The sequence below is a fragment of the Coregonus lavaretus genome (genome assembly GCF_964263955.1).
Source record: "Coregonus lavaretus genome assembly, chromosome: 20".
Lineage (NCBI taxonomy): Eukaryota > Metazoa > Chordata > Actinopteri > Salmoniformes > Salmonidae > Coregonus > Coregonus lavaretus.
In genome coordinates, this window is record NC_140007.1 from 32139190 (window position 1) to 32160332 (window position 21143).

Here is a 21143-nt window from a genome sequence, read left to right on the forward strand (position 1 = left end):
TGTTGTGTCGAGTAAACTTTGCTAATTATGCTGTGAGACCAAGGAGAACCGCTGACGCTGTATTTTCATCATAAAGGTTTATTCATAACAAAGGGTTACAGCGTCGATTTACAGATACCTGCAGATACCTGGAGAATAATCGCCCCATCTCAAATCTGATTATTCTGTCTTCCTTTGTCCCAACTGTGGTATATATTCTATCCTGCTGTGGGTGGTTTCCCATACAGACCAATCACCTGTCTCCACACAACAGACTTCCTCTGTTCTATGGTGTGTCCCTCTAAAACTACTCCCTCTAAGCTGAATAAACCTCCTCTCAGGTTCCATTTGAAAACATTAGCAAAGTCATAATTCCTCAGATACTACACTATATTTCACCTCAGAGGGTTAGGTGATATACTGGCAAGGCTATAGTGTCATTACAGTGACATTCTGGTTCTGGAGGTTGATGTAGTACTGTACAAATGAAACACCACTGACCTCTAACGGCCTACAGATCACATTGCAACCATTTTTCACTAGTTCTGAGAGGGTAGCCCTTATCCACAACTTGGTTATTGTTGATGCGCCAGTACTAGTTACCTTTGAAAACGTATATATGGCTGTTTGTCCATGTGAAGGCAGCATTCGGGTTGTAGGGTACCCCAGAGAAGAAATGTGAGATGGGTTTGGGATATGTGCTGGAATCCATTGCCCTAGCTTCAGCCCACTGCCAATACTGAGAACCCTAAGGGATAGAACAAAATGTAACTATTATCTGGTCGCTACATCCCACTCATTCTGAAATGGTTTAGACTAGAGGGTGTGTTACATGCTCACATATTATCCCAAAACCATTGTTTGTTTGTTTGTTGGTTTGCTCCTTACCTTGAATAATATGAATTTGTTTTTCCAGTTAAAGTACAAGGCTGAATTGACATTAGAATGAATGCTGGCCAAGTTTGGGAAAGCCAATGTCGATTTTGAATCTTGTATATCACCACACTTTGTCTCCTGAGTAAAGAACATGACAGTGACACATGAAAACTACAATACTGAGAAAAATTCCAGAACTGAAAAGGGGACAGCGTAGCCTGGTCCAAGATCTGTGTGATGTTTTGTCGACTCCTATGTATAGGTAGAACAATGTTTGGTAATGACAACGAAGTTGGCAAGACAGCACAAACTGATTTGGGACCAGGCTAGGAACCGTGTGATTCAGGGCAAAAAGGTATACCTTTTAGGAAGTAGGACTTGTTGGTCCTCTGAGAGTAAACAGCTGCATTGAGGCTCCCTGTAAGATCTTTCCACAGCACAGAGATCAGGATGGGTGTGTTGTAACCAGTAGTGTCAGACACTGTCCACACATACTGACCGCTTAAGACGTATGTCTTGCGAAAAGGACCTGGGTGGTGGATAAATGTCAGACAAACAAACACTTGTAAATACTGTATATCCTAAGGAAAGTGCTATTTTGCAGTTTCATATAGAGTTTACATTGTGTTTGTAGGACAGAAATTGGGATTAAATCTTTACGGTACCTACCTAACATTATTGCATCCATGGTACCCTTGTAAGAATGTGGCGGACCTGCCTCTAGGGTTGGATGATTTGGCTTTCTGGATACTGTGGGACGATTGGCTGGCTTCCCTAAAGAAGAACAGAAAAGGCAAAGGTTTCAAACACATAACGTCTTGAACGTGTCTTTATCATCTACATACACATCCACAGGAAATCGAAGTCTTACTACGGAATTATTTTATGTCTTATCAGATATTGATCACATAATCTGTATTAATCAAATAAAATAACTAATTATCCAGCCCCCATCATAGAGAGCTGAGATTCCACAGATGCCATCAGGATTTAGTTTGAAGCTGGCACGGTAACCAGGGTAAACGGGTCCCATTAGAGCCTTGTGGTATTGAGAGTGACCCAGGCCAAGGACATGACCAATCTCATGGGCTGCTACAATCCTCAGGTTACAGCCAGAAGACTTCCCCTCTGTCCACTACTTGTCTTTGTCAAAATGCACAATGCCCGACTCAGGGTTGTCTGCATGGGCTAACACTCCCCCTAATGACAGAGGATTGTTTCAGACAGGTGAAAATACAGATGTTATCACGTTCTGATGCATATACAGTAGATCAGGGTTCTTCAATTCCGGTCCTGGAGGGCCGAAACACCTCTGTTTTTCATCCTCTCCTTCTAATCAGGGGCTAATTCAGACCTGGGACACCAGGTGAGTGCTATTAACTACCAGGTAGAAATAAAAAACAGAAGTGTTTCGGCCCTCCAGGACCGGAATTGAAGAATAATAATATAATATAATAATATGCCATTTAGCAGACGCTTTTATCCAAAGCGACTTACAGTCATGCGTGCATACAAGAACCCTGCAGTAGATTGTCTACATCAGACTCATGTCATGTTCTGGTCACTTCAGTTGAGATCTGAAAAGTCTTCTTTCACACATCCAAACTGCAGTGACAGTTGGACGTCTATGGAGTACTCTGACTCTCACCTGGTCTGTCGAAGGGCACTGGACAAGATCTATCACTCTTATGAAACAATATTTTAATGTCTGCTCTTCACAGAAACAACACCTCCCAGACATTCAGGGGTGGCATCTCAGTCCAGTACCTAAACGCAGACCGGAGGACCGCACGTGTTTTTGCCAGGCCCAAATCTGGGGTGTAGCTATAGATGCAGTAGGTCAGCATTATCTTACACCAAGTAGAACCTGTGGAAATGGGCATTAGTTAAATATAGCAGTCAAAAATAGTTTATGGCAAGGCTTTGTTTTGACCCTTAGTTGATTGTGTGGGCATATTTTTGCCTCACACCAAGTCAAGATCATCTAACAATGAAGCCGGAAGAGATAAATAAAATGACCCACCCATGACTTGATATTTGAGGGATTTGTCATTGAAGGAGTCCTCAATACCACACCAAGGTTGTTTCATCATTGCCAATGTGGCCTTATTAAGTGTTGCTGAGATAGCTAAGTTAGTTGCCTTCTGGAATGTTCTAAAGGTTCTTATAGTTAAACACATATGTAGTATATTGAGTATGTAAGACTACCAAGCTTAAAGCAGAAGAACATGCTACGAAGTGTGATGTTTGGTGGTTACCTCAGTGCCCCTGTCATTTCCTAAGTCTGATAAACTTGGCTCATACTATTGTCCAGTGGGATTTGCAGGTAGCCATAGTTCCTTAAATAGACCTAAGGAGATGTGGCACTGGCAGACATATTAACATTAACAGTATTAATAGGTACATGTTTGGCATGACAACAAACGAACACAGAGAGGAGTTGGCTAAAGCTCAGATCAGGCTGTTTAGTAAATAATGAATTGCAGCAGTTCTCATTTGTAATATATTATCTGGTATATTCTTACCATGGCTTCCATGAGTTCCTCCCTGTTCAAGGCAATGGATGACACTGTTGTCAGCAAGACAAAAAACAGCATGAACTCCATCTAATAATCAATTTTAAGATATTGATGTTTTCAAGTACTGTATCTCTTTTTCTGTTTCTTATTTCTTCAGTGAGATACAGTGTGATGAAAACAAACGAAGAACTCTATCCAATAAAATAAGATCCAATATTTCAGGTAAAGTTTATCCATCTAGATGAGTCTTCTAAGCCTACTTTATCATTTTAATTCTGTTGGTCCCGGTCTCATAATGTTCTATGGAACTCTGTTGTTTATGGTTTCATATACAGCTTTTATACCATTGTCTGCCTACTGGGACCTGTTTCCAACCACATAATAAACCATTAGAGGAATGCATACTGGGATTACTTTAGAGCAAATAAATACTCCAGACACCGACAGCAACTCATAAAGTACACAGCCCACTTACACTGCAACTTACAACTATCCCAAAATCTATCCGCTTTCAACGGATAAAATTGCCCCTAAATACCCTATATTACGTCAGAGGAACACAATAAAATAATTAAGTCAATATAACTAACAACTTTTAAAGGTCTATTCTTGGTCAGTTTAAATGACAATTGAGACAGGGTTACAATACAGATGGTGTATTCAATGCATCTTATATTGCATAGTTAATGAACAATGAAACATTCACTACCAGGGAAAGACAGTGTGTGTGATGGATTTACAAAATGTATCACTGAAGTTGCTCAATCAAGATTCTTGTTTCTCTCCATAAATATGTAGTCTGTGAGATAAAAACCTAATCCTCCAATAATGTAAATTAGATTTACAACTGTCCTATAAGAGAAAAACAACTAACCACATTTCCGTTCCGAGACAATCGTTAATTAGTATGCTTATATATAAGAACTATTACCATATCAATGTCACATTTTTGCCTCTTGATGTCACCTGGGCCCAGTTTTTCCAAACTTTTAATCTGGATCAGAATGGATTATGTAATCCTCTTTTTTGCAATGCAAGATCAGATCGATCTGGCTGTTTTTAAGACGGTTATTCAGCAAATAACCGGATAGGATCATTCTGATTCAGATTACACAATATCAAGATCACAGAATCCGGCTTTTCAGGCCTACACATTGCCATCTACTGGACAGGTTATGGTACTACTTCTACACTGTCATAGTGAAACAGATATGAGTAAACAACATTAATAAAGGTACCTAGATTTTAAATAGTCTGCATATCACATAAGTACATGCAATTATTTGACACTCAATATAACAACTGACCACATACCTATACTGCGGCTAATTTAACATAACCATTGGTTTTCAGATGCAAGATTGTTTTTTAAACCTTGTCACCTTAGTTATAACTGAACAAAAATATAAACGCAACAATTTCAAAGATTTTGCTGAGTTACAGTTCATATAAGTTAATCAGTCAATTGAAATAAATTCATTAGGCCCTAATCTATGGATTTCACATGACTGGTCAGGGGCGCAGGCATGGGTGGGCATAGGCCCACCAGCTGGGGAGCCAGGCCCACCCACTGGGGAGCAAGGCCCAGCCAATCAGAATTAGTTTTTCCCCACAAAGGGCTTTATTACAGACAGAAATACTCCTCAGCACCCCCTCTGACGATCCCGCAGGTGAAGAAGCCGGATGTGGAGGTCCTGGGCTGGCGTGGTTACGTGTGGTCTGCGGTTGTGAGGCCGGTTGGACATACTGCCAAATTCTCTAAAACGACGTTGGAGGCGGCTTATTGTAGAGAAATTAACATTCAATTCTCTGGCAACAGCTCTGGTGGACATTCCTGCAGTCACCATGCCAATTGCACGCTCCCTCAAAACTTGAGACATCTCTGACATTGTGTTGTGTGACAAAACTGCACATTTTAGAGTGGCCTTTCATTGTCCCCAGCACACAGTGCACCTGTGTAATGGTCATGCTGTTTAATCAGCTTCTTGATATGCCGACACCTGTCAGGTGGATGGATTATCTTGACAAAGGATAAAATGCTCACTAACAGGGATGTAAACAAATTTGTGCACAACATTTGAGAGAAATAAGCTTTTTGTGCATATGGAAAACTTCTGGGATGTTTTATTTCAGCTCATGAAACATGGGACCAGCACTTTACAAGTTGCATTTATATTTTTGGTCAGTGTACATTAAAATGTCTTGGTTGTAGTGCCTTTCAACTTTCTAAATCCACCCTTCCAGTGGTATCAAGATAATCCAGATTTTCGGCATCAAAACGATCCTAATCACCTTTGAAAAACTACATTTAATCCTGATTAAAAGGTCAGATTGGATAACCAAATCCGAATCCCTATACGAAGGACCAGAATCAAATTATTCAGTTTTGTAAAAACCCAATTCTAACATTTAATCCTATCTGATTGCCGAAATCCGATCAATAACAGAACAATCCTCCCTATGCCCTGTAATCACGGGGATTTACATGATTAGTTGTTTACAATGTTGTAAACCATGAACCTCTTCATTATGTACACAAATTCAAACTGTATTTCAAGAGATCCAATCATTGGGAAAATTTGTATTATTTCAGTACACAGAGATGGGTCAACAAACCGGTATTCTCTTGAATAGGGGATTTCTGTATCTTTAATGCAACTAACTCTAATAAATAATATTTTATGCTATTCTTGACAGATAAATGTAAAAAAAGAAAAGATACGAAATGCACAAACATACTAAGTACACAAATAAATGCTATTAAAACTATGATTGAATGGCCAATAAGTTCATAGCCAAGGATAGGGAATCAGTTCAATTGTTTTAAAAGTACATTTTAAATGAAGAGTTCGGTAATTGGTTTTGGAGAAAGTGTGGGAAAAGCATGATCAGTTATTGTCAACAACATAACACGTGAAGTGTTGGATTTATGTACACAGGATATTCCAAAGCCAGAGTTCATGTTGATTGGCTGTCTGATAACAACAAATCTCCAGAAAATGTTCAAGGGTAGCTCATCAACGCAGCTGTAAATGTCCATTTCTTTTAGAACTGGGTGTTATTTTCAAACAGTCTAACTTCCACAATTGGTTTGCTGCCCTTTTTACAACATTTTCAATCTCATGAATCCTCTTCAAGCTGCAGCAACTCGTCCTGTAAGGCCTTGGCCCTTCCAAGCTTCTCCTGCTGCTCTTTTGTAGCTTGCTTGATTTCCCCAGAGTCCAGTTTCTGCTGCAGCTCCTCAACCTGCCTCAGCTTCTTTTTTATGTTCTTCATCTTCTTGGCCTTTTCTGCTGTTGCAGATGAAGGGTCATTAGTAGCTCCAGCTGGTTTATATGCAGGCGTTACACTGTCACCGCCCTCTGCAATCGCCATATTCTCAACAGCATTTGTTAGTGATTCCACATTGCTATCCGGGCCTTGCTGCTTGCGCTTTTCCTTGCGTTTCATGTTTCGCTTGGCTGTCTTGGACAGCCCAGCTGTCTCATTCTCTGCAATGCCTGGGATCCCCTGCTGCTGCCTTGCCTGGGCCGCATCCCCGGGGCTCATACCTGGTGGCAGGTCAGGCTTGTCCTTGAAGAACTTCACAAATTTATTCTCGTAGCTGAAAGCAAAGAGACAGATTTGCATAGAGGAAATGAGGACACAACCATTCTACAGCAGAGGCTTCTAACAAAATCCATATAAAGGTTGACTTGACAGAGGTCACTTTGTTAGGGTGCATTACTTACACAGGGACCTCTTCCTGAGGGGTATAACCATCCTTCACTCTACGAGGCTTCCTCCAAGTTCCATCAGGTCGCTGTGTAGCAGCAATGTATTTCCCTATAACAGGAGGAGCAAACATGAGCAAATATTATAAATTGACTGAAAACAATGCATTTATCTTGAACCAATTAATGTGTTTTGCTCAGCTGGTAGACTCTTGCTTGCTAAAACATTGCTCTGTGTGTGTGTTACAACAATAAACTGCTCACTGTACTACAGTGCATTTCGAGAGTTTGGGACTATAAGGTTCTATCTACATTTGTCAAAATTGAGTTATTGGCATAGCCTTGTTCTGTTCAATGTTCTCTACCTATACAGTACTCTAAATACCCCAATTCGCGATAAGTTCACTGATAACTGACACCATTCAAACCAATGAGGGTCCTGAACTTTAAAGACAATTATCTTAATAATCTTTTTGCAGATATAACCTTATAGTCCAAAGCTCTCGATTTGCCACGTTTGAACAGGACCCAGAACAATTTAATAGAATTGAATGTTTTATAGTCGTTATTATGTAGCTAACGTTAGCTTGACAAATTTACACGGGCTAGCTAGCTAGCTAGCTACTGTATGTTAATAGGGGAAAGTCCACAGTAACAGAGTGATGCTGAGACTCAGCTCTTTTCACCCAAAAAAGAATACAACGATTGCAAATTTAAACAAATCATACAACTCTATGCACAAGGGCTACTTTTATCAAAAACCAATGATTGCAAAGTTAAACAAACCATACAACTCTATGCACAAGGACTACTTTTAAACATTTCCACTGAACATTTTACAAAAACACTTTTACTTGAATAACAGAGCATACGAAAAGTTTGATAACAGAATGACGGTTTGTAGTGTTTGTGCTTTCATACTGTTAACAAACTTTGCATCTGCACTGTTCTTCAAGTACTTTTGTTTTTGTAAAAAAAAAAGTGGAAATTGTTAAAAGTAGTCATTGTGCATAGAGTTGTATGGTTTCATTAACTTAGCAACCATTGGTTTTTGTTTGACATACATTTTAAAGTGAAAGATCTGGGTCTCGGCATCACTGTTACCATGGCATTACCCATAATTTATAAGCGCTAACTAGCGTCTTTGCTAGCTAATGTATTTCAAATGAGCCACTTGCTGCTGGTACTACTAGTTATCTAACTAACTACTTTTGCCCCTAGCTTGGCTAGCCAACATAATCAGGTGTCCCATCTACCTAGTTAGTTAACACATAGCTAGCTACTAGCTAACTATAAATATTAGCTAATACGCTAGCTAACTAGCGCTAGTGTAGTGTGTTGTGTTTTAGTTAGTAACTTGTTAGCCAGCGCAGCAAGTAGCGCGCTGGAACAATTTGTTTACTCCACAACGCGAACGTCGCGGGGTTACTTTGCTGGGGTAGCTACGGGTTATTCATGCTACTGTGTGTTTATTCTCAAACGCCACCAATATTTAACTGGATGTCTGACTTGAACCAGCCTTACCAGATTGATCTTCAACATAGGGGGTTGCCATTTTGCTCAATTAACTGCTTCCGTTGGCAGGAATGACAGGAAGTGACGACCTCCTTACTGATAGTTCGTTTTGCATGGCCCAGTGCCCAGGTGAGTGACGCTTAAAGACCAATGGAATGGTCTAAATGAGCAAACTCCGCTCAACCGGGGCACCGGGCCATGTAAAAGGGTTCAACCCACTATTTTCACGCCACTTCGCCAGATGAGCGGTACTATACGTCAAAGTGGAAGGAGTGTCCGATGCGCGTCCACGTTCATCCGAGAACCCTCCGCCTGGGACCTCATTCATAACTTCTTCACCGACATGACATCATTATGGTGGGTTTATACTTTATAGTTTACAACTGCACTTTCATATGAATACATCATTTCGCTTTATTTGATTAACGATAGCTAGCTACCAAGTGGCTGAACCATCGGTGTATTCATTAAGTCTCGCAACGGAACACACTTACTGTTGAAGCAAACAGAACAAAACGGGGAGGGACCTACCTGAATTTGTCCAATGGGCCTTTCTCTTGCGGGGACCTTCTGAGAATTAATGTTTCCTGTTTTTCGCTGCCGCAGTAATGGCAGTTGCTGTACATTACGGGCAAAGACAGAACAAGGAGCATGAAAAGTAATTATCCGGTAAAACAAAATGTCAGTCATCGTTGTTACGGCCATTTTTCTATCGCATACACTAGACGTTAGCTAAGTTAACGTTTGCAAAACTAGCTAGGTAACGTTAGCAAAATATTAAAGCCTAAAAAGCTTAGCGTGCTGCCATAGAGCTTAAGGCTATGTATATAACGTATATACAATCAATTTTTTCAAAACATTACCGGTAAACATGCTTTATAGATATAATATAACCTTAACAACACTGCTAACACTGTGCCTAACCTTAAATGAAGACCAAAAATAAATGTCTTGTTTTCATAAATTTTTACGATCTTGCCAATGTTGACTGTGTTTGTGGGCTGGGCTTGTCTGTGGTAACCAGCCTCATTAACCATAAGCACTGGTCATGCCTAGACGGGATCCATCTTTTGTCAAATTAACGTCAGATTTGACTTTTCGTAGCACCTTAGGGGAAATTGACAACATTGTTAGGATAATTAACTTATTAGGTTAAGGTTGCCTAAAAAATCTACTTTTGACATTAATTTGACAAGCTGGATACGTTCTAGCCTTGACCATAAGTACTCTGTCACAGATAGAACAATGAGCCATATATCAAATCAAATTGTATTTGTCACATGCGCCGAATACCGTGAAATGTTTACTTACAAGCCCTTAACCAACAATGCAGTTTTAAGAAAATGCAAATAGTCCGGGTGGCCATTTGATTAATTGTTCAGGAGTCTTATGGCTTGTGGGTAGAAGCTGTTAAGGAGCCTTTTGGACCTGGACTTGGCGCTCCGGTACCGCTTGCCGTGCAGTAGCAGAGAAAACAGTCTATGACCTGGGTGACTGGAGACTTTGACAATTTTTTGGGCCTTCCTCTGACACCGCCTAGTATATAGGTCCTGGCTGGCAGGAAGCTTGGGCCCAGTGATGTACTGGGCCGCACGCACTACCCTCTGTAGCGCATTACAGTCGGAAGCCGAGCAGTTGCCATACTAGGTGGTGATGCAACCGGTCAGGATGCTCTCGATGGTGCAGCTGTAGAACTTTTTGAGGATCTGGGGACCCATGCCAAATCTTTTCAGTCTCCTGAGGGGGAAAAGGCGTTGTTGTGCCCTCTTCACGACTTTGTTGGTGTGTTTGGACAATGATAGTTTGTTGGTGATGTGGACACCAAGGAACTTGAAACTCTCGACCCGCTCCACTACAGCCCCGTCGATGTGAATGGGGGCGTATTCGGCCCTCCTTTTCCTGTAGTCCACGATCATCTCCTTTGTCTTGCTCACGTTGAGGGAGAGGTTGTTGTCCTGGCACCACACTGCCAGGTCTCTGACCTCCTCCCTATAGGCTGTCTCATCGTTGTCGGTGATCAGGCCTACCACCGTTGTGTCGTCAGCAAACTTAATGATGGTGTTGGAGTCGTGCTTGGCCACGCAGTCGTGGGTGAACAGGGAGTACAGGAGGGGACTAAGCACGCACCCCTGAGGGGCCCCCGTGTTGAGGATCAGCGTGGCAGATGTGTTGTTGCCTACCCTTACCACCTGGGGGAGGCCCGTCTGAAAGTCCAGGATCCAGTTGCAGAGGGAGGTGTTTAGTCCCAGTGTCCTTAGCTTAGTGATGAGATTTTGGGCACTATGGTGTTGAACGCTGAGCTGTAGTCAATGAACAGTATTCTCACATAGGTGTTCCTTTTGTCCAGGTGGGAAAGGGCAGTGTGGAGTGCGATTGAAATTGCGTCATCTGTGGATCTGTTGGGGCAGTATGTGAATTGGAGTGGGTCTAGGGTTTCCGGGATGATGGTGTTGATGTGAGCCATGACCTTCCAAAGCACTTCATGGCTACTGACATGAGTGCTACGGGGCAGTAGTCATTTAGGCAGGTTACCTTCGCTTTCTTGGGCACAGGGACTATGGTGGTCTGCTTGAAACATGTAGGTATTACAGACTTTGGTCAGGGAGAGGTTGAAAATGTCAGTGAATACACCAGTGGTGTGTTCAACAAGGGTAATAGTTTGCAAACATTGGCTAACATATTCCATTTGTTTTGTGTTAGCCGCGACCGTTAGCTAACGTTCGCTAACAGTCTGAGAAGATAGTGTGCGGCGAACGTGTCTGTTTCTGGTATAAATTGCCGCTAAAAATAATAAAGTAGCCATGTAGACTTTCTACTATATTTAGTAGGAATAGCTAAGTCATTTTCAGTTTGAATATTGTCACTAAAAAGCCACAGTAATCCTTACAAAAAGTAGCTGTTTGATGTTTCACCTTAACATTTTGGAATGTTCATTCAAATTGTTCAACTGAAATTGTTAGTCTGGCAACATGTTCGCTGCAAACAGAAGCCTTGTTGAACTCGCCTCATAAATGTGAAGCATCCGGTTGGCGTTTCCACTCACTACCAAATATGGTGATGAGAGGAAGCCCAGTGGCTGGCAGTGGTAGAAGATGGCGCAAGATGGATTTTGGCACACATTCTGCTAATTTTCTCATTGATGAAACATTTGATCTCGATATAGTTTTCTGTTTCCTAAACTAGAATATGTAACAAACAGAGTGGACTGCGTTTTGTGGACTTTAGCTTTAGCCAAAGTAAAAAATGGTGTTGTTTTGGAGCACAAGGGCGAATTGAGTTATTGCATACGCGCACTTCACAAAGTAGGCGTTCCCTAACGGCAATATGCAAATATATGCTAGAACCTGCCAATAGGATCTCACTAGCTCGTGCTTGGCTCTGTCCACCTTCTTGCTTGTTCTGCCCACACGTCAACGCTTGCTCCTGACACCCCAGTTATCACTCCTTTCAACGGTGCCCTGCTCCGGAGAGAAAAGCAAGTCACAGTACTTATCCCTAGGCGCTTGGTATGAAGTGCCCACACCCTCTGGATAGTAGAAATGCAAAAAATCATCACAAGTCCACTTCTATTTACTTTCACCAACTCAACAGTCCCCAACCTCTTCTCCACCCAATCTGACACCACCGCCAGAAGGCAAGGATCCATTCTCTCCAAAAATCGAACTCCCACTGGCCCGTAATCATCTTTCTCATCATCAGATCAAGGATCAATCTCTGCGGTCTTCACCGCAATTGCCACCACAGGTAATTCATCCTCACTCTTGTCAGGTGTAGTGGTAGATGTTGCCTTCGTCCACCTTTTACTTTTCTGTGTTCCTGGCATGCTGGATTCCCTTGCTTCGTCTTCTTCCCACCCATCCTCACTCTCGTCAGGTGTAGTGGTACAGTGCATTCGGAAAGTATTCAGAGCCCTTCCCTTTTTCCACATTTTGTTACGTTACAGCCTTATTCTAAAGTTGATTAAATATTTTTTTCCCACATAAATCTACACACAATATCCCATAATGACAATGCGAAAACAGATTTTTTGAAATGTTTGCAAATGTATAAAAAAAAAAAATACCTTATTGACATAAGTATTCAGACCCTTTGCTATGAGACTCGAAATTGAGCTCAGGTGCATCCTGTTTCCATTGATCATCCTTGAGATGTTTCTACAACTTGATTGGAGTCCACCTGTGGTAAATTCAAATGATTGGACATGATTTGGAAGGGCACACAGTGCATGTCAGAGCAAAAACCAAGCCATGAGGTCGAAGGAATTGTCCGTAGAGCTCCGAGAGGATTGTGTCGAGGCACAGATCTGGGGAAGGGTACCAAAACATTTATGTAGCATTGAAGGTCCCCAAGAACCCAATGGCCTCCATTCCAAAATGGAAGAAGTTTGGAACCACTAAGACTCTTCCTAGAGCTGGCCGCCCGGCCAAACTGAGCAATCGGGGGAGAAGGGCCTTGGTCAGGGAGGTGACCAAGAACCCAATGGTCACTCTGACAGAGCTCTAGAGTTCCTCTGTGGAGATGGGATAACCTTCCAGAAGGTCAACCATCTCGGCAGCACTCCACCAATCAGGCCTTAATGGTAGAGTGGCCAGACGGAAGCCACTCCTCAGTAAAAGGCACATGACAGCCCGCTTGGAGTTTGCCAGAAGGCACCTAAGGACTCTCAGACCATGAGAAACAAGATTCTCTGGTCTGATGAAACCAAGATTAATCTCTTTGGCCTGAATGCCAAGCGTCATGTCTGGAGGAAACCTGGCACCATCCCTACGGTGAAGCATGGTGGTGGCAGCATCATGCTGTGGGGATGTTCTTCAGCGGCAGGGACTGGGAGACTAGTCAGGATCGAGGGAAAGATGAACGGAGCGAAGTACAGAGAGATCCTTAATGAAAACCTGCTCCAGAGCGCTCAGGACCTCAGACTGAGGCGAAGGTTCACTTTCCAACAGGACAACGACCCTAAGCACACAGCCAAGACAACGCAGGAGTGGCTCCGGGACAAGTCTCTGAATGTCCTTGAGTGGCCCAGCCAGAGCTGGGACTTGAAACCAATCGAACATCTCTGGAGAGACCTGAAAATAGCTGTGCAGCGACACTCCCCTTCCAACCTGACAAAGCTTGAGAGGATCTGCAGAGAAGAATGGGAGAAACTCCCCAAATACAGTTGTGCCAAGCTTGTAGAATCCTACCCAAGAAGACTCGAGGCTGTAATCGCTGCCAAAGGTGCTTCAACAAAGTACTGAGTAAAGGGTCTGAATACTTATGTAAATGTGATATTTCCTTTTTATTTTAAATACATTTGCAAATTGTGTGTAGCTTGTTGAGGGGGGGGGGGGGGGGGGGGGGGGAATAAGGCTGTAACGTAACAAAATGTGAAAAAAGTAAAGAGGTCTGAATACTTTCAGAATGCACAGTGTATGTTGCATTCTTCCATCATTTAATTGTCTGTTTTCCTGCCATGCTCAACATACTTTCATTGACCTCCACGCTCTGCCGTCGCATGAACCATCTTCTTTCTACAGCCACCTTCTAACAATATTTATTAATTCGGTTTCCTTTATTTTTAGACTTCCTCCTCTTCCCAAGCGCGCTCTGTCTCCTTAACCACCCTCTCGAGCATGCCTTCCCGACTGCTGAACGTGCCTGCGCCGGATGTCATTCATTTGAATGCGGACTGTCCACAACGGAGTGGAATCGCAAACCCAACTTGGAATTCTGACTTGGATGACCTTTGAAAACGATTTTCCCAGTCTGAGTTTGTTTTTCCCCTGAGTTTCCAGTTGTCTTGAACACACTGAAGTCAGAAGTCGGAGATTTCCCATTTCCCAGTTGTTTTAAACGCGGCATGACTTCAATGTGCGAGGCTTTAGATACGGCTGTTTTCTCTCTCGAATTCGAACAAAGAGGTACGCTACAACAGGACTTGCTCTTGGTTTGTGCCATTTCTATTGAGAAAAGACTATTCACCTTAGACCGGATATAGGATTTCCCAGATTTTCCCCAAAACGCCGGGTCATGAGAGATTCTCTAAAAACACGGCACTTCGATAAAGCTACGACTTTTACGTAACAGGTTAGGAGAACTTACGCAGCAGGTTAAGATAATTAACGTAAGAGGTTAGGATAATTAGGTTACGGTTAGGAAAAGGATTAGGGTTATCGAAAATGCTCTCCTAACCTGCTACGAAAAGTCACTTTTATCGAAGATTTTTTTTTTTACAGAGTTCCCGGCAGAAAGCGGATATTTCTGGTTTTAGGGATACAGTATTTTCAACCCAACTTCCGTTTCCCCTGAAAAACGGATGTGGGGATTCCGCTCAAGCGTCTTTTTACGCCTGCTACTTTAGGTTAGTTTGGATTAAACCGTTTCTTTGAGGCAGAATAAACGTTTCTCAACAGAATCGGCATAATGAATAAACCCCAGTTTTCCTAAGTGAACAATGTGTAACGTAAGTTTTGCTTGCTAGCCAACCAACAACGTCAATGCCGCTATCAAGCCAATTTACTAAGATTACCTGAATGAATTGTATGAAACTGATCATGATTTAATCTAATTTCAATGCGATTGGTTAGTCAACATGCAATAATACCTGTATACTGTCAATATCACTGAGATGAATTATTTGCGTGTAGATTACTAAAATCAGATTAACTGAGCCTAGCCTTCCCTTTTCCCCCTCCCTTTTCAGTGATTGTGATGTGAACTACAAAAAAATGCAAACCAATACTTCAGGTCAGTATGATCAATAATCATGCCTAAATACATTGATATGAATGATATGAATGTGAGTTGTACAGTAGAAGACCTAGCTGAATAAGCTGTATGTGAGCATCTCTCCCTCTCTCTGTATGTTTGTCATTCTCTCTGTCTCTCTATTTCTGTGTCTATAAGATGTATCTACATGTACTTTACACACAGGAGGCTGTTGAGGGGAGGACGGCTCATAATAATGTCTGGAATGGAGTGATTGGAAGGTTATCAAACACATGGAAACCATGTGTTTGATACCATTCCATTTATTCAGTTCCAGTGATTACTATGAGCCCGTCCTCCCCAATTAAAGTGCCACCGGCCGCCTGTGACTTCACAATATGTAGGCCTAGACTTCTTCAACTACCAAAAACAGATTTTATCCACTCTGAAGAAATCTATGATGTGTATGATATGGTGTGAGCTTTACAGTAGACCTAGCTACATAAACTGTATGTGTGTGAGAGTCTGTCTCTCTGTCTATAGCTAGGTTTCCTTCCAATTGGTGACAGATTTTCATGCGAATATTCTCAAATCTGCATAAAGAAAATATGCAAATCTTCCCACCAGTGGTGTGTTTCCACCAAACAGACTTGTTGCGGATTTAAATCAGTACATGATGACATCGTGTACACAAAATGTACTTTTTCGCTTAAGTTTTCATGTACCGAATAAAAATCTAAAGTTGAATGCGTTTCCATCGCATTTTCAACTCTACCGTTAGTTTTGTCACAAACTTTTGCGTTTAAATAGCAGTAAAAAGCTGTAGAAAGCTCTCAACAAATCCCTAAGTATTAAAATGTAACAAAATATCAAATTTAAAAAATGACCAGGTAAGACATGGCATCGTGGGACCCATGGCAACACACACATAACCGTGGCAACGGCCAATGGTATGGAAATTAAAGGACATAAAGGCAAAAATCACTGACCAAACTGTAACCAAGTTGGGGATGTGGGAGTTTAGTTGAGTCTGTAAACAGTCAAAAAGCTGCACTCTGGTCTTGGTACATGCACTCTAGCCAAGAGCTGGCAGATACAGTGTGGGTAGGCTAGTCTACATGATGAGATTATTATGGATAAGATAATGTTTTTATTTGTCAAACAGCAGTCAAGCATTGATCATCATGTCACCAGAATCAGACCATCGATATTTATTGGAAAGGAGCATCAAGATCACTGTGCACCACCCTGTGAAGTTATTTAATCTGTAGCCTAATAAACTGCATTGTTTCCCGAGTCGTAGTGGGAGGACCACACACACACCATATCATTGTGTGACTCAAAGTTTACTTCGATATGATGGTTATTATATCAATATTTGCGCATAAAGGTGTTTCCACTGCCATTTCTTGCATAATTAATTTTACAGACACAAAAAGATCCCACCATGTCGAACAAACAAATTATTTGTAGGCATTTATAAAATTGTACCAAAACGTCCTGTTTCCATCACAGCCGTCATTTAAAAAATATATATATGGTATGATTTTACTTGCATAAAAACTGGATGGAAACCATACTCGCATAAAAACTGGATGGAAACGTGATTTATGTCTCTGTTTCTCTAAGATTTTTTTCATTTTCACATTCAACAGATCTAGCCTGGATTCCTGCCTCTTTCAAAGTTATAAGTAGGAGCAATGGCTACATATCCGGCACCGTGAAATCTGAGGAAGAATTGGGGTCCTTGCTAGAAAACCACAAAAGAGCCACGTACACTTCATTCAATACATGGTAGGTCTGAATGTGTCAATTTAGTCCATGCAATTACATTTTGTTGATTAGATATTTTAGTGGTTTTGCATATATTATTCTCTGATTTTTATATATATATATATATATATATATATATGCTTTTTACCTCTGTATTGATTTACCTTCTGGTGATCCTCTAGGTCTGAACACAAAAAGGATCAAATTAAAAGAAGGCTACTTTGGCAAGTGGAGGATTATGCAGATGATGTTCCCGTTTGTGTTGAAAAAAGAGCTATCCTTGCCTGCCAGCATGGCAAAGCATCGAAAAGACATTCTACAGCTGAGGTACATTGTCTAGTGTCATTATAAGGAATTCATATATACCCATAGAATTTGAATTGTCTAAAGGCATAATGGGTTAAGTAAACCTATCATAACCCCAAATCAAAGGTTGTAGTACTCCATTGTTAGTTGTGCCTTCTTCATTACTTCTTCACTCATTGACTCATTGATTGGTAACTTCTTCATTCATTGACAAATGTGTCTATAGGAACAGCCTTCAGAACATGTATATAGCAAGAAAAGGTTATATGTGCAGAGGGGCAAAAAAGTGGACTGTCCAGCAAAGCTTTTCATTCGGCATGTAACTAGGTGAGTTAATTAGCACAGTAAAAAGTAATGGATGTTTCAACAATGCCTCTAATTTCTCTAAGCTTTGATTAAATATGTACTAAACTGTTTTCTTTAAGGTATGACACATTTAGTGTCAAGGGGGATGCTTCGAGAGCAAAGAAACAAGAAGCAATGAAAAGACTGAAGGAGGCATTGACTCAGACAAGCCCAGCTACATCATCATCATTCATTCATGTCAAGCTCCCAATCGCTGAAGCACACCAAAACCACATTATCAATGAAGCAAGTTGCTTTAAAAGGAAGATACATCCACAAGAAAACATGGGGCAGGACAGAGACACCAGACAGCAGGAAGAAAACATGGGGCTGGACGGAGACACCAGACAGCAGGAAGAAAACATGGGGCTGGACGGAGACACCAGACAGCAGGAAGAAAACATGGGTCAGGACGGAGTCAGGGAAAACCACATCACAGCTGAACAGTGTGCATTAAGAGATGAATTAAACAAAATAATGGATGCTACTTATCTATGTCAAGACATCGAGACCTTACAAAAGACAAAGGAAGCTGTGGCAGACATTCGAAAGTCCTTCATTGGCTCCTGTCCAAAAGGGAATGGTCTTCCGTTGCTGAGCAAAGAGAACCAAATGATGAGAGAAAACAATCAAATGCTTAGAGCTCTCCCACCAAGAGTGAGAAAAGGAAAACTTAAGGGACAGTTTGAAATTTACTGGGGTGGGGCGGGGGGTCCAAAATAGGGGAGGGTTGTCTAACTGGGGAGGATTGTGTGCAGGCGCGTAATTTGCAGGGGGAATGCCACTCCCCACCAAATACGGTAATGAGAGGAAGCCCAGTGGCCCGCAGTGGGATTTTGGCCGACATTCTGCAAATTTTCTCATTGATGAAACATTTGATCTCAATACAGTTTTCTGTTCCCAAAACTAGAATCTGTTATAAGCAGAGTTGACTAAGTTTTGTATACTTTACCCTTTGCCAAGGTTTCCAAAAAATGGTGTTGTTTAGAAGGAGTGCAAGGGCGAATTGAGTTATTGTACACGCGCACTTCACAGAGTAGGCGTTCCATAACGGAAATATGCAAATACATGGATAGCTCGTGCTTGGCTCTGCCCACCTCATTGCTTGTTCTGCCACTATGATTAATTTGCTCCCATTGGAAACGACAGGCTGTGGTCTATCATAGGGGTACAGTATAAACATCTTTGACAGTGCTACTCAGTTACACATTTTTATAATGGGGTTGACACTGGAACCCATTGACCCTGACCCCCCCCCCCCCCCCCCCCCAAATGCAACACAAAGTTACGCCCTTGGTTGTGTGTTTTTTTTTATTGGGCACGGGATGGTAGTGTGTTTCTTCCCTGGTTGAAGGTTTTACTATGTAAACTCTTCCATCCTAGCCAAATTTCCTCATCTGCTTGCAAGCTCCTCCCTTATTTTTGATTTGTTACTTCCCTTATGCACTACGCTTTTTTCCGCACGCTTACTATACCACAGGTCAATATAGTCTACCAGTCTGTCTATCCTGCCATTCATAGTGACAATAGTGGTAGGTGGACTGTTTGTCCAGATCTGCAATAGGCTAACTACCAATCATACCACACAAAATCATTCAAAGCATCACCAATTTTCAATATAAATCCACAAGAACATAGAGGAATAGCTGATAAGCAGCGGAGAGGCCAGGTGTGTCATTGCACATGAACGAACAGTGAAGACATGAGACACGCAGCTCAAAAAGCTCCCCTATTGATCCTGTTTAGGGAAAATACAATTATCCTACCTGGGACTCCCTAAAAACACGGCACTTTGCCCAAAGTGATTTTCGTAGCAGGTTAGGAAAGCGTTTTTGCTAACCCTTTTACTAACCTTAATCTAATTCTCCTAATGCGCTACATTAATTATCATAACCTGCCTAGACTAGCCTGCAACACCACAATGCAATGAATAATTGCATCATTGTTTTCTAGTGAGAACAACATTCTACTCTAGGCTGTAAACTGCAGTGAAAATGTAATTTGAATAACTGCGCAAAAGTCCTGTGATGTGAATGTTTCATTCCATTAATTCCATATCGATCAGTTTTGGGTCTACTCTCGACAGTTTATAAGTATTTAGTATTTATTATTAGGATCCCCAATAGCGATGGAACCCTGACCTGCCAAGGCAGCAGCAACTTTTCCTGGGGTCCAAACAGGATTAAAACAATTACATCATAATAAAACAGCCTACATCAAAAAATAAAACAATACATCATACACTACATTATTCCATTACTCCATCATTACAAATGTACAATATAAAATGTACAATACTACAATGTGTTTGTGTGTAGAGTGCTTGTGTTATAGTGCCTTCGGAAAGTATTCAGACCCCTTGATTTCTTTCCACATTTTATGTTATAGCCGTATTCTAAAATGGATTAAATAAATACAAATCCTCATCAATCTACACACAATACCCCAGAATGACAAAGCGAAAACAGGTTTTTAGAAACATTTTGAAATATATAGGAAATTAAAAACAGATACCTTATTTACGTAAGTATTCAGACCCTTTGCAATGAGACTCGAAATTGAGCTCAGGTGCATCTTAGTTTCCATTGATCATCCTTGAGATGTTTCTACAACTTGATTGGAGTCCACCTTTGGTAAATTCAATTGATTGGACATGATTTGGAAAGGCACATACCTCTCTATATAAGGTCCCACAGTTGACAGTGTTTGTCAGAGCAAAAACCAAGCCATGAGGTCGAAGGAATTTTCCGTAGAGCTCCGAGACAGGATTGTGTCGAGGCACAGATCTGGGGAAGGGTACCAAAACATTTCTGTAGCATTGAAGGTCCGCAAGAACACAGTGGCCTCCATCATTAAATGGAAGAAGTTTTGAACCACCAAGACTCTTCCTAGAGCTGGCCGCCCGGCCAAACTGGGCAATCGGGGGAGAAGGGCCTTGGTCAGGGAGGTGACCAAGAACTCGACGGTCACTCTGTGACAGAGCTCTAGAGTTCCTCTGTGGAGATGGGAGAACCTTCCAGAAGGACAACCATCTCTGCAGCACTCCACCAATCAGGCCTTAATGGTAGAGTGGCCAGACGGAAGCCACTCCTCAGTAAAAGACACATGAGAGCCCACTTGGAGTTTGTCAAAAGGCACCTAAAGACTCTCAGACCATGAGAAACAAGATTCTCTGGTCTGATGAAACCAAGACTGAACTCTTTGGCCTGAATGCCAAGCGTCACGTCTGGAGGAAACCTGGCACCAACCCTACAGTGAAGCATGGTGATGGCAGCATCATGCTGTGGGGGATGTTTTTCAGCGGCAGGGACTGGGAGACTAGTCAGGATCGAGGCAAAGATTAACAGAACGAAGTACAGAGAGATCCTTGATGAGAACCTGCTTCAGAGCGCTCAGGACCTCAGACTGGGGTGAAGGTTCACCTTCC

General features: G+C 41.8%; 2 protein-coding genes and 1 pseudogene across 6 annotated transcripts; 1 reads left to right on the forward strand and 2 right to left on the reverse strand.

Moving 5' to 3' along the window:
- Positions 1-490: 490 nt before the first annotated feature.
- LOC311148125 (matrix metalloproteinase-19-like) lies at positions 491-3461 on the reverse strand (annotated as a pseudogene). Its single transcript has 9 exons — positions 3381-3461; positions 3114-3205; positions 2879-3009; positions 2504-2722; positions 1810-2055; positions 1525-1629; positions 1217-1384; positions 868-993; positions 491-727 (listed from the first exon to the last, which is right to left on the reverse strand). The product of its transcript is annotated as a matrix metalloproteinase-19-like (transcript).
- Positions 3462-5476: 2015 nt separating this feature from the next.
- LOC311148001 (partner of Y14 and mago A) lies at positions 5477-8831 on the reverse strand. Its single transcript, XM_084184877.1, has 3 exons — positions 8612-8831; positions 7106-7199; positions 5477-6978 (listed from the first exon to the last, which is right to left on the reverse strand). Exons 1-3 carry the CDS (start codon positions 8640-8642, stop codon positions 6495-6497), a joined length of 609 nt encoding a protein of 202 aa, XP_084041003.1. The 5' UTR covers positions 8643-8831; the 3' UTR covers positions 5477-6494.
- Positions 8832-8843: 12 nt separating this feature from the next.
- Positions 8844-18989, forward strand: LOC311147999 (uncharacterized protein; the record flags this gene model as incomplete). 4 transcript variants are annotated; one of them, XM_084184873.1, is made up of 6 exons in its annotated part: positions 8844-8959; positions 15288-15331; positions 16948-17086; positions 17248-17392; positions 17598-17698; positions 17797-18989. In XM_084184873.1, the coding sequence occupies 6 exons, from the start codon at positions 8844-8846 to the stop codon at positions 18437-18439; spliced, it is 1188 nt and encodes a 395-aa protein (XP_084040999.1). In that variant the 3' UTR covers positions 18440-18989. The 4 variants fall into 4 exon arrangements, 3 of the variants coding, with proteins under 3 accessions (XP_084040999.1, XP_084041001.1, XP_084041000.1); XM_084184875.1 differs by lacking the exon at positions 8844-8959 and adding an exon at positions 9253-9271; XM_084184874.1 differs by lacking the exon at positions 8844-8959 and adding an exon at positions 12194-12346.
- Between the last annotated feature and the right edge of the window lie 2154 nt (positions 18990-21143).

What these genes read in the sequence shown, in the direction of transcription:
- LOC311148001 (XM_084184877.1), bottom strand. Translation starts at nt 8,642, where the DNA reads ATGGCAACCCCCTATGTTGAAGATCAATCTG. An exon ending in CTATGTTGAAGATCAATCTG is followed by an intron (nt 7,200 to 8,611) that starts GTAAGGCTGGTT and finishes CTCCTGTTATAG; the next exon opens with GGAAATACATTGCTGCTACA. An exon ending in CCTCAGGAAGAGGTCCCTGT is followed by an intron (nt 6,979 to 7,105) that starts GTAAGTAATGCA and finishes CTTTGCTTTCAG; the next exon opens with CTACGAGAATAAATTTGTGA.